Raw genomic sequence first — 24,368 nt, forward strand, 5'->3', positions numbered from 1 at the left:
GGGGCACTCATTCAATTGGCTGCCGTTCATTTCGAACGGCTGGAGGTATATCAGTTGGTAGCTGCATTGCCGCAAAATGCCACCGGAGGGCATTTATTTAATTGGCTGTCATTGATTTCCAACGGCTCAATGTGTTTCCAATGATAGCTGCATTGCCGCAACACGGCCACCGGGGGGCACTCATTAATTCGGCGGCCGTTCATTTCCAACGGCTCAATGTATTTCCAATGGTAGCTGCATTGCCACAAAAACGCCACCGGAGGGCACTTATTAAATCGGCCGCCTTTCATTTCCAAAGGCTCGATATATATCCAATGGTAGCTGCATTGCAACAAAAACACCACCGGAGGCACTATTAAATCGGCAGCCGTTCATTTCAAACGGCTGGATGTATTTCCAATGGTAGCTGCATTGCCGCAAAAACGCCACCGGGGGCTCTCATTAAATCGGCGGCAGTTCATTTTCAATGGCTGGATGTGTTTCCAATGGTAGCTGCATTGCCTCAAAAACGCCACCGGAGGGTTCTCATTAAATCGGTGGGCATTCATTTCCAAAAGCTGAATGTATTTCCGATGTTAGCTGCATTGCCGCAAAAACGCCACCGAGGGCATCTATTAAATTGGCGGCCGTTCATTTCCAACGGCTCAATGTATTTCCAATGGTAGCTGCATTGCCGCAAAAATGCCACCGGAGGGCACTGATTAAATCGGCCGCCTTTCATTTCCAAAGGTTAGATATATTTCCAATGGTAGCAGCATTGCCCCAACAACGCCACCGGAGGGCACTCTTTAGGTCAGCGGCTATTCATTTCGAGCGGCTGGATGTATTTCCAATGGTAGCTGCATTGCCGCAAAAACACCACCGGAGATTAATCATTAAATCGGCAGCCGTTCATTTCGAACGGCTGAATGTATTTCAAATGGTAGCTGCATTAGCGCAAAAACGCCACCAGAGAGCACTCATTAAATCGGTGGGCGTTCATTTCCAACGGCTCAATGTATTTCCAATGGTAGCTGCATTGCCACAAAAATGCCACCAGGGGGCTCTCATTCAATTGGCTGCCGTTCATTTCGAACGGCTGGAGGTATTTCAGTTGGTAGCTGCATTGCCGCTTAATGCCACCGGAGGGCATTCATTAAATCGGCGGTTGTTCATTTCGAACGGCGGGATGTACTTCCAATGGTAGCTGCATTGCCGCAAAAACGCCACCGGAGGGCACTCATTAAATCGGCGGGCGTTCATTTCAAGCGGCGGGATGTACTTCCAATGGTAGCTGCATTGCCGCAAAAACTTCACCGGAGGGCACTCATTAAATCGGTGGCCGTTAATTTCCAACGGCTCAATGTATTTCCAATGGTAGCTGCATTGCCGCAAAAACGCAAACTGAGGGCACTCATTAAATTGGCGGCCGTTCATTTCGAATGGCTGGATGTATTTCCAATGGTAGCTGCATTGCCGCAAAGACGCCACCTGAGGGCACTCATTAAATCGGTCGCCATTCTTTTCGAACGGCTCAATGTGTTTCCAATGGTAGCTGCATTGCCGCAACAACGCCACCGGGGGGCACTCATTAAATCGGCGGCCGTTTATTTTGAATGGCTGGATGTATTTCCAATGGTGGCTGAATTGCCGCAAAAACGCCACCAGGGGCACTCATTAAATAGGCAGGCGTTCATTTCCAACAATTCAATGTATTTCCAATGGTATCTGCATTGCCGCAAAAACGCCACCGGAGGGAACTCATTAAATCGGCGGCCGGTCATTTTGAATGGCTGGATGTATTTCAGATGGTAGCTACATTGCCGCAAAAACGCCACCTGAGGGAGCTAATAAGTCGGCAGACGTTCATTTCCTACGGCTCAATGTATTTTCAATGGTAGCTGCATCGCCGCAAAAACGCCATCGGAGGGCACTCATTAAATAGGCGGCTGTTCGGTTTCAAACGGCTGGATGTATTTCCAATGGTAGCTGCATTGCTGCAAAAATGCCACCGGAGAGAACTCATTAAATCAGTGGGCGTTCATTTCCAACGGTTCAATGTATTTCCAATGGTAGCTGCATTGCCACAAAAACTTCACCGGGGGGCACTCATTCAATTGGCTGCCGTTCATTTCGAACGGCTGGAGGTATATCAGTTGTTAGCTGCATTGCCGCAAAATGCCACCGGAGGGCACTCTTAAATCGGCGGTTGTTCATTTCGAACGGCGGGATGTACTTCCAATGGTAGCTGCATTGCCGCAAAAACGCCACCTGAGGGCACTCATTAAATTGGCGGTTGTTCATTTCCAACGGCTGGATGTATTTCCAATGGTAGCTGCATTGCCGCAAAAACGCCACCTGAGGGTACTCATTAAATCGACGGTTGTTCATTTCCGACGGCTGGATGTATTTCCAACGGTAGCTGAATTGCCGCAAAAACGCAACCGGAGGGCACTCATTAAATTGGCGGCCGTTCATTTCGAAAGGCTGGATGTATTTCCAATGGTAGCTGCATTGCAGCAAAAACGCAACGGAGGGCATTTATTTAATTGGCTGTCATTGATTTCCAACGGCTCAATGTGTTTCCAATGATAGCTGCATTGCCGCAACAAGGCCACCGGGGGGCACTCATTAAATCGGCGGCCGTTCATTTCCAACGGCTCAATGTATTTCCAATGGTAGCTGCATTGCCGCAAAAACGCCACCTGAGGGCACTCATTAAATTGGCGGTTGTTCATTTCCAACGGCTGGATGTATTTCCAATGGTAGCTGCATTGCCGCAAAAACGCCACCTGAGGGTACTCATTAAATCGACGGTTGTTCATTTCCGACGGCTGGATGTATTTCCAATGGTAGCTGAATTGCCGCAAAAACGCAACCGGAGGGCACTCATTAAATTGGCGGCCGTTCATTCCGAACGGCTGGAGGTATTTCAGTTGGTAGCTGCATTGCCGCATAATGCCACCGGAGGGCACTCATTAAATCGGCGGTTGTTCATTTCGAACGGCGGGATGTACTTCCAACAATAATAATAATAATAATAATTTCCTTGTATTGTCATTCTGTGTAACAATGTACACAGAACGAAATGTCGATTGCACCTGACCCGTTGTAGCGAGCAGATGCAGCCGCAGCCAACAGAGGGCGCCGCCGACCACTTTTTAAGTCTTAGGAATGACTCGGCCGGGGCGCGAACCACCGACCTCCCAGTCTCAAAGCGGGCGCCTTACCATCTAGGCTACTGAGCTGGTATAGCTGCATTGCCGCAAAAATGCCACGGGAGGGCACTCATTAAATCGGCGGGCGTTCATTTCAAGCGGCGGGATGTACTTCCAATGGTAGCTGCATTGCCACAAAAACGCCACCGGAGGGCACTCATTAAATCGGTGGCCGTTAATTTCCAACGGCTCAATGTATTTCCAATGGTAGCTGCATTGCCGCAAAAACGCAAATTGAGGGCACTCATTAAATTGGTGGCCGTTCATTTCGAATGGCTGGATGTATTTCCATGGTAGCTGCATTGCCGCAAAGACACCACCGAGGGCACTCATTAAATAGGCAGGCGTTCATTTCCAACAATTCAATGTATTTCCAATGGTATCTGCATTGCCGCAAAAACGCCACCGGAGGGAACTCATTAAATCGGCGGCCGGTCATTTCCAACGACTCAATGTATTTCCAACGGTAGCTGCATTGCCGCAAAGACGCCACCTGAGGGCACTCATTAAATCGGTCGCCGTTCTTTTCGAACGGCTCAATGTGTTTCCAAACGTAGCTGCATTGCCGCAAAAACGCCACCTAAGGGCACTCATTAAATCGGCGGTTGTTCATTTCCAACGGCAGGATGTATTTCCAATGGTAGCTGCATTGCCGCAAAAACGCCAATGGAGGGCAGTCATTAAATCGGCAGCCGTTCATTTCCAACGGCTCAATGTATTTCCAATGGTTGCTGCATTGCCCCAAAAACGCCAACTGAGGGAACTCATTAAATCGGCAGACGTTCATTTCGAATGGCTGGATGTATTTCAGATGGTAGCTACATTGCCGCAAAAACGCCACCTGAGGGAGCTCATAAGTCGGCAGACGTTCATTTCCTACGGCTCAATGTATTTTCAATGGTAGCTGCATTGCCTCAAAAACGCCATCGGAGGGCACTCATTAAATAGGCGGCTGTTCGGTTTCAAACGGCTGGATGTATTTCCAATGGTAGCTGCATTGCTGCAAAAATGCCACCGGAGAGCACTCATTAAATCAGTGGGCGTTCATTTCCAACAGTTCAATGTATTTCCAATGGTAGCTGCATTGCCACAAAAACTTCACCGGGGGGCACTCATTCAATTGGCTGCCGTTCATTTCGAACGGCTGGAGGTATATCAGTTGGTAGCTTCATTGCCGCAAAATGCCACCGGAGGGCACTCATTAAATCGGCGGTTGTTCATTTCGAACGGCGGGATGTACTTCCAATGGTAGCTGCATTGCCGCAAAAACGCCACCTGAGGGCACTCATTAAATTGTCGGTTGTTCATTTCCAGCGGCTGGATGTATTTCCAATGGTAGCTGCATTGCCGCAAAAACGCAATGGAGGGCATTTATTTAATTGGCTGTCATTGATTTCCAACGGCTCAATGTGTTTCCAATGATAGCTGCATTGCCGCAACAAGGCCACCGGGGGGCACTCATTAAATCGGCGGCCGTTCATTTCCAACGGCTCAATGTATTTCCAATGGTAGCTGCATTGCCACAAAAACGCCACCGCAGGGCACTTATTAAATCGGCCGCCCTTCATTTCCAAAGGCTCGATATATTTCCAATGGTAGCTGCATTGCAACAAAAACACCACCGGAGGCACTATTAAATCGGCAGCCGTTCATTTCAAACGGCTGGATGTATTTCCAATGGTAGCTGCATTGCCGCAAAAACGCCAATGGAGGGCAGTCATTAAATCGGCAGCCGTTCATTTCCAACGGCTCAATGTATTTCCAATGGTAGCTGCATTGCCCCAAAAACGCCAACTGAGGGAACTCATTAAATCGGCAGACGTTCATTTCGAATGGCTGGATGTATTTCAGATGGTAGCTACATTGCCGCAAAAACGCCACCTGAGGGAGCTCATAAGTCGGCAGACGTTCATATCCTACGGGTCAATGTATTTTCAATGGTAGCTGCATTGCCTCAAAAACGCCATCGGAGGGCACTCATTAAATAGGCGGCTGTTCGGTTTCAAACGGCTAGATGTATTTCCAATGGTAGCTGCATTGCTGCAAAAATGCCACCGAGAGCACTCATTAAATCAGTGGGCGTTCATTTCCAACGGTTCAATGTATTTCCAATGGTAGCTGCATTGCCACAAAAACTTCACCGGGGGGCACTCATTCAATTGGCTGCCGTTCATTTCGAACGGCTGGAGGTATATCAGTTGGTAGCTGCATTGCCGCAAAATGCCACCGGAGGGCATTTATTTAATTGGCTGTCATTGATTTCCAACGGCTCAATGTGTTTCCAATGATAGCTGCATTGCCGCAACAAGGCCACCGGGGGGCACTCATTAAATCGGCGGCCGTTCATTTCCAACGGCTCAATGTATTTCCAATGGTAGCTGCATTGCCACAAAAATGCCACCGGAGGGCACTTATTAAATCGGCCGCCTTTCATTTCCAAAGGCTCGATATATATCCAATGGTAGCTGCATTGCAACAAAAACACCACCGGAGGCACTATTAAATCGGCAGCCGTTCATTTCAAACGGCTGGATGTATTTCCAATGGTAGCTGCATTGCCGCAAAAACGCCACCGGGGGCTCTCATTAAATCGGCGGCAGTTCATTTTCAATGGCTGGATGTGTTTCCAATGGTAGCTGCATTGCCTCAAAAACGCCACCGGAGGGTTCTCATTAAATCGGTGGGCATTCATTTCCAAAAGCTGAATGTATTTCCGATGTTAGCTGCATTGCCGCAAAAACGCCACCGAGGGCATCTATTAAATTGGCGGCCGTTCATTTCCAACAGCTCAATGTATTTCCAATGGTAGCTGCATTGCCGCAAAAATGCCACCGGAGGGCACTGATTAAATCGGCCGCCTTTCATTTCCAAAGGTTAGATATATTTCCAATGGTAGCAGCATTGCCCCAACAACGCCACCGGAGGGCACTCTTTAGGTCAGCGGCTATTCATTTCGAGCGGCTGGATGTATTTCCAATGGTAGCTGCATTGCCGCAAAAACACCACCGGAGATTAATCATTGAATCGGCAGCCGTTCATTTCGAACGGCTGAATGTATTTCAAATGGTAGCTGCATTAGCGCAAAAACGCCACCAGAGAGCACTCATTAAATCGGTGGGCGTTCATTTCCAACGGCTCAATGTATTTCCAATGGTAGCTGCATTGCCACAAAAATGCCACCAGGGGGCTCTCATTCAATTGGCTGCCGTTCATTTCGAACGGCTGGAGGTATTTCAGTTGGTAGCTGCATTGCCGCTTAATGCCACCGGAGGGCACTCATTAAATCGGCGGTTGTTCATTTCGAACGGCGGGATGTACTTCCAATGGTAGCTGCATTGCCGCAAAAACGCCACCGGAGGGCACTCATTAAATCGGTGGCCGTTAATTTCCAACGGCTCATTGTATTTCCAATGGTAGCTGCATTGCCGCAAAAACGCAAACTGAGGGCACTCATTAAATTGGCGGCCGTTCATTTCGAATGGCTGGATGTATTTCCAATGGTAGCTGCATTGCCGCAAAGACGCCACCTGAGGGCACTCATTAAATCGGTCGCCATTCTTTTCGAACGGCTCAATGTGTTTCCAATGGTAGCTGCATTGCCGCAACAACGCCACCGGGGGGCACTCATTAAATCGGCGGCCGTTTATTTTGAATGGCTGGATGTATTTCCAATGGTGGCTGAATTGCCGCAAAAACGCCACCAGGGGCACTCATTAAATAGGCAGGCGTTCATTTCCAACAATTCAATGTATTTCCAATGGTATCTGCATTGCCGCAAAAACGCCACCGGAGGGAACTCATTAAATCGGCGGCCGGTCATTTTGAATGGCTGGATGTATTTCAGATGGTAGCTACATTGCCGCAAAAACGCCACCTGAGGGAGCTAATAAGTCGGCAGACGTTCATTTCCTACGGCTCAATGTATTTTCAATGGTAGCTGCATCGCCGCAAAAACGCCATCGGAGGGCACTCATTAAATAGGCGGCTGTTCGGTTTCAAACGGCTGGATGTATTTCCAATGGTAGCTGCATTGCTGCAAAAATGCCACCGGAGAGCACTCATTAAATCAGTGGGTGTTCATTTCCAACGGTTCAATGTATTTCCAATGGTAGCTGCATTGCCACAAAAACTTCACCGGGGGGCACTCATTCAATTGGCTGCCGTTCATTTCGAACGGCTGGAGGTATATCAGTTGTTAGCTGCATTGCCGCAAAATGCCACCGGATGGCACTCTTAAATCGGCGGTTGTTCATTTCGAACGGCGGGATGTACTTCCAATGGTAGCTGCATTGCCGCAAAAACGCCACCTGAGGGCACTCATTAAATTGGCGGTTGTTCATTTCCAACGGCTGGATGTATTTCCAATGGTAGCTGCATTGCCGCAAAAACGCCACCTGAGGGTACTCATTAAATCGACGGTTGTTCATTTCCGACGGCTGGATGTATTTCCAATGGTAGCTGAATTGCCGCAAAAACGCAACCGGAGGGCACTCATTAAATTGGCGGCCGTTCATTTCGAAAGGCTGGATGTATTTCCAATGGTAGCTGCATTGCAGCAAAAACGCAACGGAGGGCATTTATTTAATTGGCTGTCATTGATTTCCAACGGCTCAATGTGTTTCCAATGATAGCTGCATTGCCGCAACAAGGCCACCGGGGGGCACTCATTAAATCGGCGGCCGTTCATTTCCAACGGCTCAATGTATTTCCAATGGTAGCTGCATTGCCGCAAAAACGCCACCTGAGGGCACTCATTAAATCGGCCGCCTTTCATTTCCAAAGGCTCGATATATTTTCAATGGTAGCTGCATTGCAACAAAAACACCACCGGAAGCACTATTAAATCGGCAGTCGTTCATTTTAAACGGCTGGATGTATTTCCAATGGTAGCTGCATTGCCGCAAAAACGCCACCGGGGGCACTCATTAAATCGGCGGCAGTTCATTTTGAATGGCTGGATGTGTTTCCAATGGTAGCTGCATTGCCTCAAAAACGCCACCGGAGGGTTCTCATTAAATCGGTGGGCATTCATTTCCAAAAGCTGAATGTATTTCCAATGTTAGCTGCATTGCCGCAAAAACGCCAACGAGGGCATCTATTAAATTGGCGGCCGTTCATTTCCAACGGCTCAATGTATTTCCAATGGTAGCTGCATTGCCGCAAAAATGCCACCGGAGGGCACTGATTAAATCGGCCGCCTTTCATTTCCAAAGGTTAGATATATTTCCAATGGTAGCAGCATTGCCCCAACAACGCCACCGGAGGGCACTCTTTAGGTCAGCGGCTATTCATTTCGAGCGGCTGGATGTATTTCCAATGGTAGCTGCATTGCCGCAAAAACACCACCGGAGATTAATCATTAAATCGGCAGCCGTTCCTTTCGAACGGCTGAATGTATTTCCAATAGTAGCTGCATTAGCGCAAAAACGCCACCAGAGAGCACTCATTAAATCGGTGGGCGTTCATTTCCAACGGCTCAATGTATTTCCAATGGTAGCTGCATTGCCACAAAAATGCCACCAGGGGGCTCTCATTCAATTGGCTGCCGTTCATTTCGAACGGCTGGAGGTATTTCAGTTGGTAGCTGCATTGCCGCTTAATGCCACCGGAGGGCACTCATTAAATCGGCGGTTGTTCATTTCGAACGGCGGGAATTACTTCCAAAGGTAGCTGCATTGCCGCAAAAACGCCACCAGAGAGCACTCATTAAATCGGTGGGCGTTCATTTCCAACGGTTCAATGTATTTCCAATGGTAGCTGCATTGCCCCAAAAACGCCAACTAAGGGGACCCATTAAATCGGTAGACGTTCATTTCGAATGGCTGGATGTATTTCAGATGGTAGCTACATTGCCGCAAAAACGCTACCTGAGGGAGCTCATAAGTCGGCAGACGTTCATTTCCTACGGCTCAATGTATTTTCAATGGCAGCTGCATTGCCGCAAAAACGCCATCGGAGGGCACTCATTAAATAGGCGGCTGTTCGGTTTCAAACGGCTGGATGTATTTCCAATGGTAGCTGCATTGCTGCAAAAATGCCACCGGAGAGCACTCATTAAATGAGTGGGCGTTCATTTCCAACGGTTCAATGTATTTCCAATGGTAGCTGCATTGCCACAAAAACTTCACTGGGGGCACTCATTCAATTGGCTGCCGTTCATTTCGAACGGCTGGAGGTATATCAGTTGGTAGCTGCATTGCCGCAAAATGCCACCGGAGGGCACTCATTAAATCGGCGGTTGTTCATTTCGAACGGCGGGATGTACTTCCAATGGTAGCTGCATTGCCGCAAAAACGCCACCTGAGGGCACTCATTAAATCGGCGGTTGTTCATTTCCAACGGCTGGATGTATTTCCAATGGTAGCTGCATTGCCGCAAAAACGCCACCTGAGGGTACTCATTAAATCGACGGTTGTTCATTTCCGACGGCTGGATGTATTTCCAATGGTAGCTGAATTGCCGCAAAAACGCAACGGAGGGCATTTATTTAATTGGCTGTCATTGATTTCCAACGGCTCAATGTGTTTCCAATGATAGCTGCATTGCCGCAACAAGGCCACCGGGGGGCACTCATTAAATCGGCGGCCGTTCATTTCCAACGGCTCAATGTATTTCCAATGGTAGCTGCATTGCCGCAAAAACGCCACCGGAGGGCACTCATTAAATCGGCCGCCTTTCATTTCCAAAGGCTCGATATATTTCCAATGGTAGCTGCATTGCAACAAAAACACCACCGGAGGCACTATTAAATCGGCAGCCGTTCATTTCAAACGGCTGGATGTATTTCCAATGGTAGCTGCATTGCCGCAAAAACGCCACCGGGGGCACTCATTAAATCGGCGGCAGTTCATTTTGAATGGCTGGATGTGTTTCCAATGGTAGCTGCATTGCCGCAAAAACGCCACCGGAGGGTTCTCATTAAATCGGTGGGCATTCATTTCCAAAAGCTGAATGTATTTCCAATGTTAGCTGCATTGCCGCAAAAACGCCACTGAGGGCATCTATTAAATTGGCGGCCGTTCATTTCCAACGGCTCAATGTATTTCCAATGTTAGCTGCATTGCCGCAAAAACGCCACCGAGGGCATCTATTAAATTCTCGGCCGTTCATTTCCAACGGCTCAATGTATTTCCAATGGTAGCAGCATTGCCCCAACAACGCCACCGGAGGGCACTCTTTAGGTCAGCGGCTATATTCATTTCGAGCGGCTGGATGTATTTCCAATGGTAGCTGCATTAGCGCAAAAACGCCACCAGAGAGCACTCATTAAATCGGTGGGCGTTCATTTCCAACGGCTCAATGTATTTCCAATGGTAGCTGCTTTGCCACAAAAATGCCACCAGGGGGCTCTCATTCAATTGGCTGCCGTTCATTTCGAACGGCTCGAGGTATTTCAGTTGGTAGCTGCATTGCCGCTTAATGCCACCGGAGGGCACTCATTAAATCGGCGGTTGTTCATTTCGAACGGCGTGATGTACTTCCAGTGCTAGCTGCATTGCCGCAAAAACGCCACCGGAGGGCACTCATTAAATCGGCGGGCGTTCATTTCAAGCGGCGGGATGTATTTCCAATGGTAGCTGCATTGCCGCAAAAACTTCACCGGAGGGCACTCATTAAATCGGTCGCCTTTCTTTTCGAACGGCTCAATGTGTTTCCAATGGTAGCTGCATTGCCACAAAAATGCCACCAGGGGGCTCTCATTCAATTGGCTGCCGTTCATTTAAACGGCTGGAGGTATTTCAGTTGGTAGCTGCATTGCCGCTTAATGCCACCGGAGGGCACTCATTAAATCGGCGGTTGTTCATTTCGAACGGCGGGATGTACTTCCAATGGTAGCTGCATTGCCGCAAAAACGCCACCGGAGGGCACTCATTAAATCGGTGGCCGGTAATTTCCAACGGCTCAATGTATTTCCAATGGTAGCTGCATTGCTGCAAAAAACGCAAACTGAGGGCACTCATTAAATTGGCGGCCGTTCATTTCGAATGGCTGGATGTATTTCCAATGGTAGCTGCATTGCCGCAAAGACGCCACCGGGGGACACTCATTAAATCGGCGGCCGTTTATTTTGAATGGCTGGATGTATTTCCAATGGTGGCTGAATTGCCGCAAAAACGCCACTGAGGGCACTCATTAAATAGGCAGGCGTTCATTTCCAACAATTCAATGTATTTCCAATGGTATCTGCATTGCCGCAAAAACGCCACCGGAGGGAACTCATTAAATCGGCGGCCGGTCATTTCCAACGACTCAATGTATTTCCAATGGTAGCTGCATTGCCACAAAAACGCCACCGGGGGGCACTCATTCAATTGGCTGCCGTTCATTTCGAACGGCTGGATGTATTTCAGTTGGTAGCTGCATTGCCGCAAAATGCCACCGGAGGGCACTCATTAAATTGGAGGTTGTTCATTTCCAATGGCTGGATGTATTTCCAATGGTAGCTGCATTGCCGCAAAAACGCCACCAGAGAGCAGTCATTAAATCGGTGGGCGTTCATTTCCAACGGCTCAATGTATTTCCAATGGTAACTGCATTGCCACAAAAATGCCACCAGGGGGCACTCATTCAATTGGCTGCCGTTCATTCCGAACGGCTGGAGGTATTTCAGTTGGTAGCTGCATTGCCGCATAATGCCACCGGAGGGCACTCATTAAATCGGCGGTTGTTCATTTCGAACGGCTGGATGTACTTCCAATCGTAGCTGCATTGCCGCAAAAACGCCACCGGAGGGCACTCATTAAATCGGCGGGCGTTCATTTCAAGCGGCGGGATGTACTTCCAATGGTAGCTGCATTGCCGCAAAAACGCCACCGGAGGGCACTCATTAAATCGGTGGCCGTTGATTTCCGATGGCTCAATGTATTTCCAAGGGTAGCTGCATTGCCGCAAAAACGCAAACTGAGGGCACTCATTAAATTGGTGGCCGTTCATTTCGAATGGCTGGATGTATTTCCATGGTAGCTGCATTGCCGCAAAGACGCCACCTGAGGGCACTCATTAAATCGGTCGCCTTTCTCTTCGAACGGCTCAATGTGTTTCCAATGGTAGCTGCATTGCCACAAAAATGCCACCAGGGGGCTCTCATTCAATTGGCTGCCGTTCATTTAAACGGCTGGAGGTATTTCAGTTGGTAGCTGCATTGCCGCTTAATGCCACCGGAGGGCACTCATTAAATCGGCGGTTGTTCATTTCGAACGGCGGGATGTACTTCCAATGGTAGCTGCATTGCCGCAAAAACGCCACCGGAGGGCACTCATTAAATCGGCGGGCGTTCATTTCAAGCAGCGGGATGTACTTCCAATGGTAGCTGCATTGCCGCAAAAACTTCACCGGAGGGCACTCATTAAATCGGTGGCCGGTAATTTCCAACGGCTCAATGTATTTCCAATGGTAGCTGCATTGCTGCAAAAACGCAAACTGAGGGCACTCATTAAATTGGCGGCCGTTCATTTCGAATGGCTGGATGTATTTCCAATGGTAGCTGCATTGCCGCAAAGACGCCACCGGGGGACACTCATTAAATCGGCGGCCGTTTATTTTGAATGGCTGGATGTATTTCCAATGGTGGCTGAATTGCCGCAAAAACGCCACTGAGGGCACTCATTAAATAGGCAGGCGTTCATTTCCAACAATTCAATGTATTTCCAATGGTATCTGCATTGCCGCAAAAACGCCACCGGAGGGAACTCATTAAATCGGCGGCCGGTCATTTCCAACGACTCAATGTATTTCCAATGGTAGCTGCATTGCCACAAAAACGCCACCGGGGGGCACTCATTCAATTGGCTGCCGTTCATTTCGAACGGCTGGATGTATTTCAGTTGGTAGCTGCATTGCCGCAAAATGCCACCGGAGGGCACTCATTAAATTGGAGGTTGTTCATTTCCAATGGCTGGATGTATTTCCAATGGTAGCTGCATTGCCGCAAAAACGCCACCAGAGAGCAGTCATTAAATCGGTGGGCGTTCATTTCCAACGGCTCAATGTATTTCCAATGGTAACTGCATTGCCACAAAAATGCCACCAGGGGGCACTCATTCAATTGGCTGCCGTTCATTCCGAACGGCTGGAGGTATTTCAGTTGGTAGCTGCATTGCCGCATAATGCCACCGGAGGGCACTCATTAAATCGGCGGTTGTTCATTTCGAACGGCGGGATGTACTTCCAATGGTAGCTGCATTGCCGCAAAAACGCCACCGGAGGGCACTCATTAAATCGGCGGGCGTTCATTTCAAGCGGCGGGATGTACTTCCAATGGTAGCTGCATTGCCGCAAAAACGCCACCGGAGGGCACTCATTAAATCGGTGGCCGTTGATTTCCAACGGCTCAATGTATTTCCAAGGGTAGCTGCATTGCCGCAAAAACGCAAACTGAGGGCACTCATTAAATTGGTGGCCGTTCATTTCGAATGGCTGGATGTATTTCCATGGTAGCTGCATTGCCGCAAAGACGCCACCTGAGGGCACTCATTAAATCGGTCGCCTTTCTTTTCGAACGGCTCAATGTGTTTCCAATGGTAGCTGCATTGCCACAAAAATGCCACCAGGGGGCTCTCATTCAATTGGCTGCCGTTCATTTAAACGGCTGGAGGTATTTCAGTTGGTAGCTGCATTGCCGCTTAATGCCACCGGAGGGCACTCATTAAATCGGCGGTTGTTCATTTCGAACGGCGGGATGTACTTCCAATGGTAGCTGCATTGCCGCCAAAACGCCACCGGAGGGAGCTCATTAAATCGGCGGGCGTTCATTTCAAGCGGCGGGATGTACTTCCAATGGTAGCTGCATTGCCGCAAAAACTTCACCGGAGGGCACTCATTAAATCGGTGGCCGGTAATTTCCAACGGCTCAATGTATTTCCAATGGTAGCTGCATTGCTGCAAAAACGCAAACTGAGGGCACTCATTAAATTGGCGGCCGTTCATTTCGAATGGCTGGATGTATTTCCAATGGTAGCTGCATTGCCGCAAAGACGCCACCTCAGGGCACTCATTAAATCGGTCGCCGTTCTTTTCGAACGGCTCAATGTGTTTCCAATGGTAGCTGCATTGCAGCAGCAACGCCACCGGGGGGCACTCATTAAATCGGCGGCCGTTTATTTTGAATGGCTGGATGTATTTCCAATGGTGGCATAATTGCCGCAAAAACGCCACCGGGGGGCACTCATTCAATTGGCTGCCGTTCATTTCGAACGGCTGGATGTATTTCAGTTGGTAGCTGCATTGCCGCAAAATGCCACCGGAGGGCACTCATTAAATTTGAGGTTGTTCATTTCCAATGGCTGGATGCAATTCCAATGGTAGCTGCAATGCCGCAAAACGCCACCGGATTGCACTCATTAAATCGGCGGTTGTTCATTTCGAACGGCGGGATGTACTTCCAGTCGTAGCTGCATTGCCGCAAAAACACCACCTAAGGGCACTCATTAAATCAGCGGTTGTTCACTTCCAACGGCAGGATGTATTTCCAATTCAGATTCAGATTCAGATTCATATCTACTTTATTGTCATTCTAGTACACGTGTATACAGAACGAAATGTCGATGCATCTGACCCCCACAGTTTCCTTGAATGTACAGATATAAATAATGTTGTATTGTATTTTGGCTACGTGTAGTATTTTACCATAGTGCCGATAGTGCAAGAAGAGTAGCTAACCCGATGTGCAAAATGGGCAGTCAGGTTAACAAGTCAGGTACACAGTAACATTAACACTGTAACAATAACGCTGTAATTACAATAGTGCAGAGAGCAATGTGCAAGGAGTGGCAAGCTATAAAAATAACTGCCAGTAGTGCAAAAGTCAGATTAGCCGCCGTTTAGATTTAAGTTAACTATATGTTAGATTGACCATTTAACAGTCTAATGGCCAGGGGGACTAGACTATTGCGGAGCCTGGTGGTCCTGCACCGCACACTGCAGTACCTCTTCCCAGAGGCTAGCAGAGTGAACAGTCCATGATGGGGGTGAGAGGGGTCCCCGGTAATGTTTTTTGCATGGGATAGGCAGTGCTTCTGGCCAATGTCCTGAATGGAGGGAAGTGTAGTCCCGATTATTTTCTCTGCTGTCCTCGTTACCCTCCTCACACTACCCCAGTCGGTAGCGCTGCAGCCTCCACACCACACAGAGATACAGTTAGTCAGGATACTCTCTATGGTGCCCCTGTAGAATGTAATGAGGGAGGGTGGGGGCAGGTGGGCTCTCCTCATCCTCCGCAGGAAGTACAGGCGCTGCTGTGCCCTCTTAACCAGTGATGCAGTGTTTACGGACCAGGTGAGTTTGTTTGTAATGTGCACCCCTAGGAACTTGATACTGCTGACAACCTCCACAGCCTTGTTGTTGATGCAAAGTGGGGCATGGTTGGGCTGGTTTTTCCTAAAGTCGACAATGATCTCTTTAGTTTTGTCGACATTCAGGACCAGGCTGTTGTCCCTGCACCAGCCCACCAACTGCTCCACCTCCTCTCTGTAGGCCAGATCGTTGTCATCCCTGATGAGGCCCACCACTGTTGTGTCGTCAGCATACTTCACGATGTGGTTTGTGGCGGACCTAGGGACGCAGTCGTGTGTCATCAAGGTGAACAGCAAGGGGCTTAGGACGCAGCCTTGGGGGGAGCCCGTGCTGAGGTAGATGACATCTGAACTGTTCTGACCTATCCGCACTGATTGGGGTCTGTCACAGAAGTCCAGCAGCCAGTTCCGCAGGGGGGTGTTGAAACCCAGGAGTCTCATTTTGTCAACCAGATGTTGTGGGATGATGGTGTTGAATGCTGAACTGAAGTCCAGGAACAGCATCCGCACATGGGTGTTCTTCTCCTCTAGATGTGTCAGGCTCAGGTGAAGCGCAGAGGAGATGGCATCCCTGGTGGAGCGGTTTGTCCTGTAGGCAAACTGAAAGGGGTCGAATGAGGAGGGGAGACTGGAGGTGATGTGCTCTTTAACCAGTCTCTCAAAGCACTTCATTATGATAGGAGTCAGTGCAACGGGCCGGTAATCGTTGAGTGATAAGATCTGGGGTTTCTTTGGCACTGGGATGATGTTGGCAAATTTGAAGCATGATGGTACTTTGGCTTGGTCTAGCGAGGTGTTGAAAATGTCTGTTAGTACACAAGCCAGCTGATCGGCGCACTCCCTAAGTACCCGCCCCGGAATGTTGTCCGGGCCTGGAGCCTTCCTTGTGTTGACCCTTCTCAGGGTCTTCCTCACGTCAGATGAGTCCAGGTGGAGTGCTCTTTCGTCCTGATTTGGAACCGCTTTCGCTGCAGGGGTGCCGTTTTGTGCCTCGAACCTTCCAAAGAATTTGTTGAGGTCATTCAGAAAGTCCATGCTAGTGTTCTGCACTGGGGCGGTGGTTGACTTGTAACTGGTGATGGCCTGAATGCCTTTCCACATATCCCTGGTGTTGGTTGTGCTGAGGAAACGTTCCTGGATTGCCGCAAAACGCCACCGGAGGGCACTCATTAAATCGGCGGGCGATCATTTTGAGCGGCGGGATGTACTTCCAATGGTAGCTGCATTGCCGCAAAAACGCCACCGGAGGGAACTCATTAAATCGGTGGCCGTTAATTTCCAACGGCTGAATGTATTTCCAATGGTAGCTGCATTGCCGCAAAAACGCCAACTGAGGGAACTCATTAAATCGGTGGCCCTTCATTTCGAATGGCTGGATGTTTTTCCAATGGTAGCTGCATTGCCGCTAAAACGCCACCTGAGGGAGCTCATAAGTCGGCGGCCGTTCATTTCCAACGGCTCAATGTATTTTTTAATGGTAGCTTCATTGCCGCAAAAACGCCACCGGAGGGCACTCATTAAATCGTCGGCCGTTAATTTCCAACAGCTGGATGTATTTCCAATGGTAGCTGTATTGCCGCAAAAACGCCATCGGAGGGCACTCATTAAATAGGCGGCTGTTCGGTTTCAAACGGCTGGATGTATTTCCAATGGTAGCTGCATTGCTGCAAAAATGCCACCGGAGGGCATTCATTAAATCGGTGGCCGTTAATTTCCAACGGCTCAATGTATTTCCAATGGCAGTTGCAGTGCCGAAAATCCCCAACTGAGTGCACTCATTAAATCGGCGGCTGTTCATTACCAACGGCTCAATGTATTTTCAATGGTAGCTGCATTGCCCCAACAATGCCACCGGAGGGCACTCTTTAAGTCAGATGCCATTCATTTAGAACGGCTGGATGTATTTTCAATGGTAGCTGCATTGCCGCAAAAACGCCACCGGAGGGTTCTCATTAAATCGGCGGCCGTTCATTTCGAACGGCTGGATGGATTTCCAATGCTAGCTGCATTGCCGCAAAAACGCCACCGGAGGGCACTCATAAATCGGTGGCCGTTCATTTCCAACGGCTGAATGTATTTCCAATGTTAGCTGCATTGCCGCAAAAACGCCACCAAGGGCATTTCTAAATTGGCAGCCGTTCATTTCCAACGGCTCAATGTGTTTCCAACGGTAGCTGCATTGCTGCAAAAAACGCCACCGAGGGGCACTCATTAAATTGGCGGCCGTTCATTTTGAATGGCTGGATATATTTCCTATGGTGGCTGAATTGCTGCAAAAACGCCACCGAGGGCACTCATTGAATTGGCAGGCGTTCATTTCCAACAATTCAATGTATTCCCAATCGTAGCAGCATTGCCGCAAAAACGCCACCGGAGGGAACTCATTAAATTGGCGGCCGTTCATTTCCAACGGCTCAATGTATTTTCAATGGTAGCTGCATTTCCCCAACAACGCCACTGGAGGGCACTCTTTAAGTCAGCGGCCATTCATTTCGAACGGCTGGATGTATTTCCAATGGTAGCTGCATTGCCCCAACAACGCCACCGGAGGGCACTCTTTAAGTCAGCGGCCATTCATTTCGAACAGCTGGATGTATTTCCAATGGTAGATGCATTGCGGCAAAAACGCCACCGAAGGGCATTCATTAAATCGGCAGCCGTTCATTTCGATTGGCTGGATGTATTTTCAATGGTAGCTGCATTGCCGCAAAAACGCCACCGGAGGGTTCTCATTAAATCGGTGGGCCTTCATTTCCAACGGCTGAATGTATTTCCAATGTTAGCTGCATTCCCGCAAAAACGCCACCGAGGGCATTCATTAAATTGGCGGCCGTTCATTTCCAACGGCTCAATGTTTTTCCAATGGTAGCTGCATTGCCGCAAAAACGCCACCAGAGGGCACTCTTTAAATCGGCCGCCTTTCATTTCCAAAGGTTCGATGTATTTCCAATGGTAGCTGCATTGCCGCTAAAACGCCACCGGGGGGCAGTCATTAAATCGGCGGCCCTTCATTTTGAATGGCTCGATGTATTTCCAATGCTGGCTGAATTGCCGCAAAAACGCCACCGGAGGGCACTCATTGAATTGGCAGGCGTTCATTTCCAACAATTCAATGTATTTCCGATGGGTAGCTGCATTGCCGCAAAAACGCCACCGGAGGGAACTCATTAAATCGGTGGCCGTTCATTTCCAACGGCTCAATGTATTTTCAATGGTAGCTGCATTGCCCCAACAACGCCACTGGAGGGCACTCTTTAAGTCAGCGGCCATTCATTTCGAACGGCTGGATGTATTTCCAATGGTAGCTGCATTGCCGCAAAAACGCCACCGGAGGGCATTCGTTAAATCGGCAGCCGTTCATTTCGAACGGCTGGATGTATTACCAATGCTAGCTTCATTGCCGCTGTAGGAGAAAATGTAGGTTCGATAATCTTTTAAGTCTTCTTTCGTGATTGAATTAAGTACATCGGAAACCAGCCATGAGGGGGAGCCTTTTATTTCGTCATCCCAAAAGAACTCAGAGAACTCCAGACATAACAATGCTTTTATAGCTTCAGTTTGAGTACAACCCATAAGCGGCCCTAGTCCTCAGTAATCAACAAGGAAGATGCTGTCGTACCCTTATTAGGACATGTTGTTCGCCTCAGTTTGCTCAGAGAGTCCTTGAAGAAGGGCCTTGCAGGTCTCATGCCCTTTTAGGGAAACTCAACTGTCTTGCCAAGGATCTTCTCGAATGATGTCAACATTCCCTCACTACTGTAAGCAATGTAAGCAAGTCTTTCTACATTTCTAAATGTAAGCAACTCTATTCTACAAATGCAAGTCTATTTTCCACAACACCGCAAAAATGCCACCGGAGGGCACTCATTAAATCGGCGGCTGTTCATTTCCAACGGCTGGATGTATTTCCAATGGTAGCTGCATTGCCGCAAAAATGCCACCGGAGGGCACTCATTAAATCGGTGGCCGTTAATTTCCAACGGCTCAATGTCTTTCCAATGGTAGATGCATTGCCACAAAAACGCCAACTGAGGGGACACATTAAATCGGTTGCCGTTCATTTCCAACGGCTGGATGTATTTCCAATGGTAGTTGCATTGCCGCAAAAACGCCACCTGGGCGCTGTTCATTTCGAACGGCTTGATGTATTTCCAATGGTAGCTGCATTGCTGCAAAAACGCCACCGGAGGGTACTCATTAAATCGGCGGCTGTTCATTTCCAATGGGCGGATGTATTTCCAATGGTAGCTGCCTTGCTGCAAAAACGCCATCGAGGGCATTCATTAAATAGGCGGCCGTTCATTTCCAACTTCTCATTGTATTTCCAATGGTAGCTGCATTGCTGCAAACACGCAACCGGAGACACTCATTAAATCGGCTGCCGTTCATTTCCAACGGCTCGATGTAGTTCCAATGGGTGCTGCATTGCCCCAAAAACGCCACTGGAGGGAACTCGTTAAATTGGCGACCGTTCATTTCCAATGACTCATTGTATTTCCAATGGTAGCTGCATTGCTGCAAAAACGCAACCGGAGACACTCATTAAATCGGCTGCTGTTCATTTCCAACAGCTTGATGTATTTGTTAGCCCATTTGTAGCAATGACAATAAAGGTATGTTCTATTCTATTCTATTCTATTTCCAATGGTAGTTGCATTGCCGCAAAAAGCGACCGGAGGGATCTCATTAAATCGGCGGCCGTTCATTTCCAACGGCTCGATGTATTTCCAATGCTAAGTGCATTGCTGCAAGAATGCCACCGGAGGGCACTCATTAAATCGGCGGCTGTTCATTTCGAACAGCTGGATGTATTTTAGCTGCATTGCCGCAAAAACGCCACCGGAGGGCACTCATTAAATCAGCGGCCGTTCATTTCGAATGGCTGGATGTATTTCCAACGGTAGCTGCATTGCCGCAAAAATGCCACTGGAGGGCACACCTTTTAATCGGCGGCCGTTCATTTCCAACGGCTGGATGTAGTTCCAATGGTAGTTGCATTGCCGCAAATACGCCACCTGGGCGCTCATTAAATCTGCGGCTGTTCATTTCGAACGGCTTGATGTATTTCCAATGGTAGCTGCATTGCTGCAAAAACGCCACCGGAGGGTACTCATTAAATCGGCGGCTGTTCATTTCCAATGGGCGGATGTATTTCCAATGGTAGCTGCCTTGCTGCAAAAACGCCATCGAGGGCATTCATTAAATAGGCGGCCGTTCATTTCCAACTGCTCATTGTATTTCCAATGGTAGCTGCATTGCTGCAAAAACGCAACCGGAGACACTCATTAAATCGGCTGCCGTTCATTTCCAACGGCTCGATGTAGTTCCAATGGGTGCTGCATTGCCCCAAAAACGCTACTGGAGGGAACTCATTAAATTGGTGACCGTTCATTTCCAATGATTCATTGTATTTCCAATGGTAGCTGCATTGCTGCAAAAACGCAAGCGGAGACATTCATTAAATCGGCTGCCGTTCATTTCCAACAGCTTGATGTATTTCCAATGGTTGTTGCATTGCCGCAAAAAGCGACCGGAGGGATCTCATTAAATCGGCGGCTATTCATTTCCAACGGCTCGATGTATTTCCAATGCTAAGTGCATTGCTGCAAGAATGCCACCGGAGGGCACTCATTAAATCGGCGGCTGTTCATTTCGAACAGCTTGACGTATTTCCAATGGTGGCTTCATTGCCCCAAAAACGCCACCGGAGGGATTTCATTAAATCGGCGGACGTTCATTTCCAACAGCTCATTGTATTTCCATTGGTAGCTGCATTTCCTCAAAAACGCCACCGAGGGCACACATTTATTCGGCGGCCGTTCATTTCCAACGGCACGAAGTATTTCCAATGGTAGTTGCATTGCCCCAAAGACGCCACCGGAGGGCATTCATTAAATCGGTGGCTGTTCATATCCAACGGCTCATTGTATTTCCAATGGTAGCTGCATTGCCGCAAAAACGCCACCGGAGACAGTCATTAAATCGGCTTCCGTTCATTTTCAACGGCTGGATGTATTTCCAATGGTAGCTGCATTGCCGCAAAAACGCCACCGGAGGGAACTCATTAAATCGGCAGCTGTTCATTTCGAACAGCTTGACGTATTTCCAATGGTGACTTAATTGCCGCAAAAACGCCACCGGTGGGCACTCATTAAATCGGCGGCCGTTCATTTCCAACGGCTCGATGTATTTCCAATGGTAAGTGCATTGCCGCATGAACGCCACCGGAGGGCACTCATTAAATCGGGGGCTGTTCATTTCGAACAGCTCGATGTATTTCCAATGGTAGCTAAATTGCCGCAAGAACGCCACCGGAGGGCACTCATTAAATCGGCGGCTGTTCATTTCGAACAGCTTGACATATTTCCAATGGTGGCTTCATTGCCCCCAAAACGCCACCGGAGAGCACTCATTAAATCGGCGGCGGTTCATTTCCAACGGCACGAAGTATTTCCAATGGTAGTTGCATTCTCCCAAAAACGCCACCGGAGGGCACTCATTAAATCGGTGGCTGTTCATATCCAACGGCTCATTGTATTTCCAATGGTAGCTGCATTGCCGCAAAAACGCCACTGGAGACAGTCATTAAATCGGCTTCCGTCCATTTTCAACGGCTGGATGTATTTCCAATGGTAGCTGCATTGCCGAAAAAACGCCACCGGAGGGCACTCATTAAGTAGGCGGCAGTTGTTGTGCCCAAATCCGACTCCTGTGCAAATTCCTCCCCCCCTTCGCGTGAACGCGCATTCTGCTGCGCTTCCAACAAAAGCGATCGTATTCTATATAAAACGCTTATTAAAACAATAAAGCGAGCTAATTCTAACAATTGGGAGATCCTTGTCAATATAACGCGTTTATTTAAACAATAAAGCGCTATTGTATTCTACAAATTGCGTCCGTCAACGCGGATGCAAAAGTTACAATTGTAAATGTACACTTCCGACAAAAGCGATCGTATTCTATATAATACGCTATTTTAAAAAATAAAGTGAGCTAATCATAACAATTGGGAGATCCTAGTCTATATAACGTGTTTATTCAAACAATAAAGTGCGATCGTATTCTACAAAATGCGTTTGTTAACGCAGATGAAAAATTCACCAACGTTAATGTACGCCAGACCTGGGCACTCCGGTCCTGGAGGGCCATATGTTCTGCATGATTTTTGAGGTTTCTCTGATCCAATACAGGGGATTCCAATCACCAGTATCGTTAACGAGCACTTGCTAGCTTGCTAACGAGGTTATAATTTGTATCACCTGAGTTAAAGAAGAGCAAACTTCAAAATCTGGCAGGACGTATGCCCCTCCAGGACCGGAGTGCCCAGGTCTGATATACGCTCACATTTAGGCCAATCCCCTAAAATAGTTTAAAAAAACTGTAGGAGCTAAGAATCACACTATCACAGCAAAGACACTCCGCAATCATTTTGTCTCGGGCTTAAAATGACACAAAGATTTCCCTTTCCATTTCTGAGTTCCGTCCAAAATGTTCCCTTTTTTTTTTGTCCAAGCAATTTGTACTGAAAAAATATTTGACCAAAAAGACCAACATTTAGCACTTTTGAGGTAAAATATTTTATTTAAGTTTATAAGTGCTCCATATGTGTATGTAGATAGATGGATAGACTGGCTGGCTGGCTGGCTGGCTGGCTGGCTGGCTGCTAGACAGACAGATAGAAAGACAGACAGATAGAAAGACAGATGGACAGACGGACAGACGGACGGACGGATGGACAGGCACATAGATTGACAGACATATACAAAGATTGACGGACAGACAGACACAAAATAGCCCTTCTAGAGGGACGTGTCCCTGAGCTAGAGCAGTTTAAAAGGAAAATGTTAGGTGCCGCGGACACCACTGCTAGCGTGGGTTGTAGCGAACCTGCTAGTCCGGTTAGCATTAGCCCTAAACGGCATGCTAATCGAGGTTAGCCAATCCAGTCACATAATAAGTTCAGCCCCCTAGCTAGTCCCACTCCACCCCGGTCTACTGGAGCCCGCACCCTAGTTATAGGTGACTCCATCACCCGTAACATAAAGATTAGCACCCCAGCCACAATTATGTGTATATCTGGGGCCAGAGCCCCCGACATTGAGGCTAATTTGAGGGAGCTGACATGCAAATCTAGACACCAGGACAGGGCTAGCTACACCGATATAGTCATTCACGTCGGCTCTAATGATACTAAAATGAGGCAATCTGAGATTACAAAGGAAAATATTGCTAGGACCTGTAATCTCGCCAGAAAGATGACTCTGCATCTGTAATTGTCTCTGGCCCCTTGCCTGCGAGAGGCAATGATGAGAGGTTTAGCAGACTAGTCTCACTAAACCGGTGGCTGGCAAGTTTCTGTAGTCAGCAGGGATTTAGGTATGTGGATAACTGGCCTGCTTTCTGGGGCCGACCTGACCTGCTTAGGAGAAACGGCCTTCACCCTAACTGGGAAGGTGCTCTCACTCTTTCTAAAAATATATTACTGTTTAAGCCTTCCATGACAGGGTACACTAGTGCAGGCCAGGTCACAGGTGATGAACCTGAGTGAACCTGTGATCACGGGTGTGGAGTCTGTATTGCTAGGGCTAACTAGCGCTATGCTAGATTCACATAGTTTTTGTAGTTTAGAGCGTTCCATTGCCTGCACCACACACCCTGAACTGTACTGTGTTCAATAGCATCTTCTTCTGTGCTTCTTACCTCTGATTTTCCCTTGTTAGGTGAGGAGGGAGAAGAAATAACATTATTTTCTACCACTAGTCATCCTGCTACTCCACCTGTCAACAATATTCCTGTGGTATGGAATTCGGGCCGCATCTGCCGCCATGCAAAGCACAAGACGCAGGACTGGCAGTATAATCCTGTGGAGGTTACCACCAAG

At 48.4% G+C, this 24,368-nt stretch overlaps 1 protein-coding gene across 2 annotated transcripts in view; it reads left to right on the plus strand.

The window, feature by feature from the left end:
- LOC148345727 (uncharacterized) overlaps positions 1 to 24,368 on the plus strand; it is a 57,829-nt gene that overhangs the window by 18,271 nt on the left and 15,190 nt on the right. For both annotated transcript variants that reach the window (XM_088325823.1, XM_088325824.1), the window contains exon 2: positions 24,208 to 24,368. In XM_088325823.1, the coding sequence (XP_088181949.1) occupies positions 24,208 to 24,368 (161 nt within the window). The remainder of the gene's footprint in view (positions 1 to 24,207) is intronic.

This window comes from Urocampus carinirostris, unplaced genomic scaffold (assembly GCF_059441175.1).
Source record: "Urocampus carinirostris isolate Australia breed hairy pipefish unplaced genomic scaffold, RoL_Ucar_1.0 HiC_scaffold_28, whole genome shotgun sequence".
Classification (NCBI taxonomy): Eukaryota; Metazoa; Chordata; class Actinopteri; order Syngnathiformes; family Syngnathidae; genus Urocampus; species Urocampus carinirostris.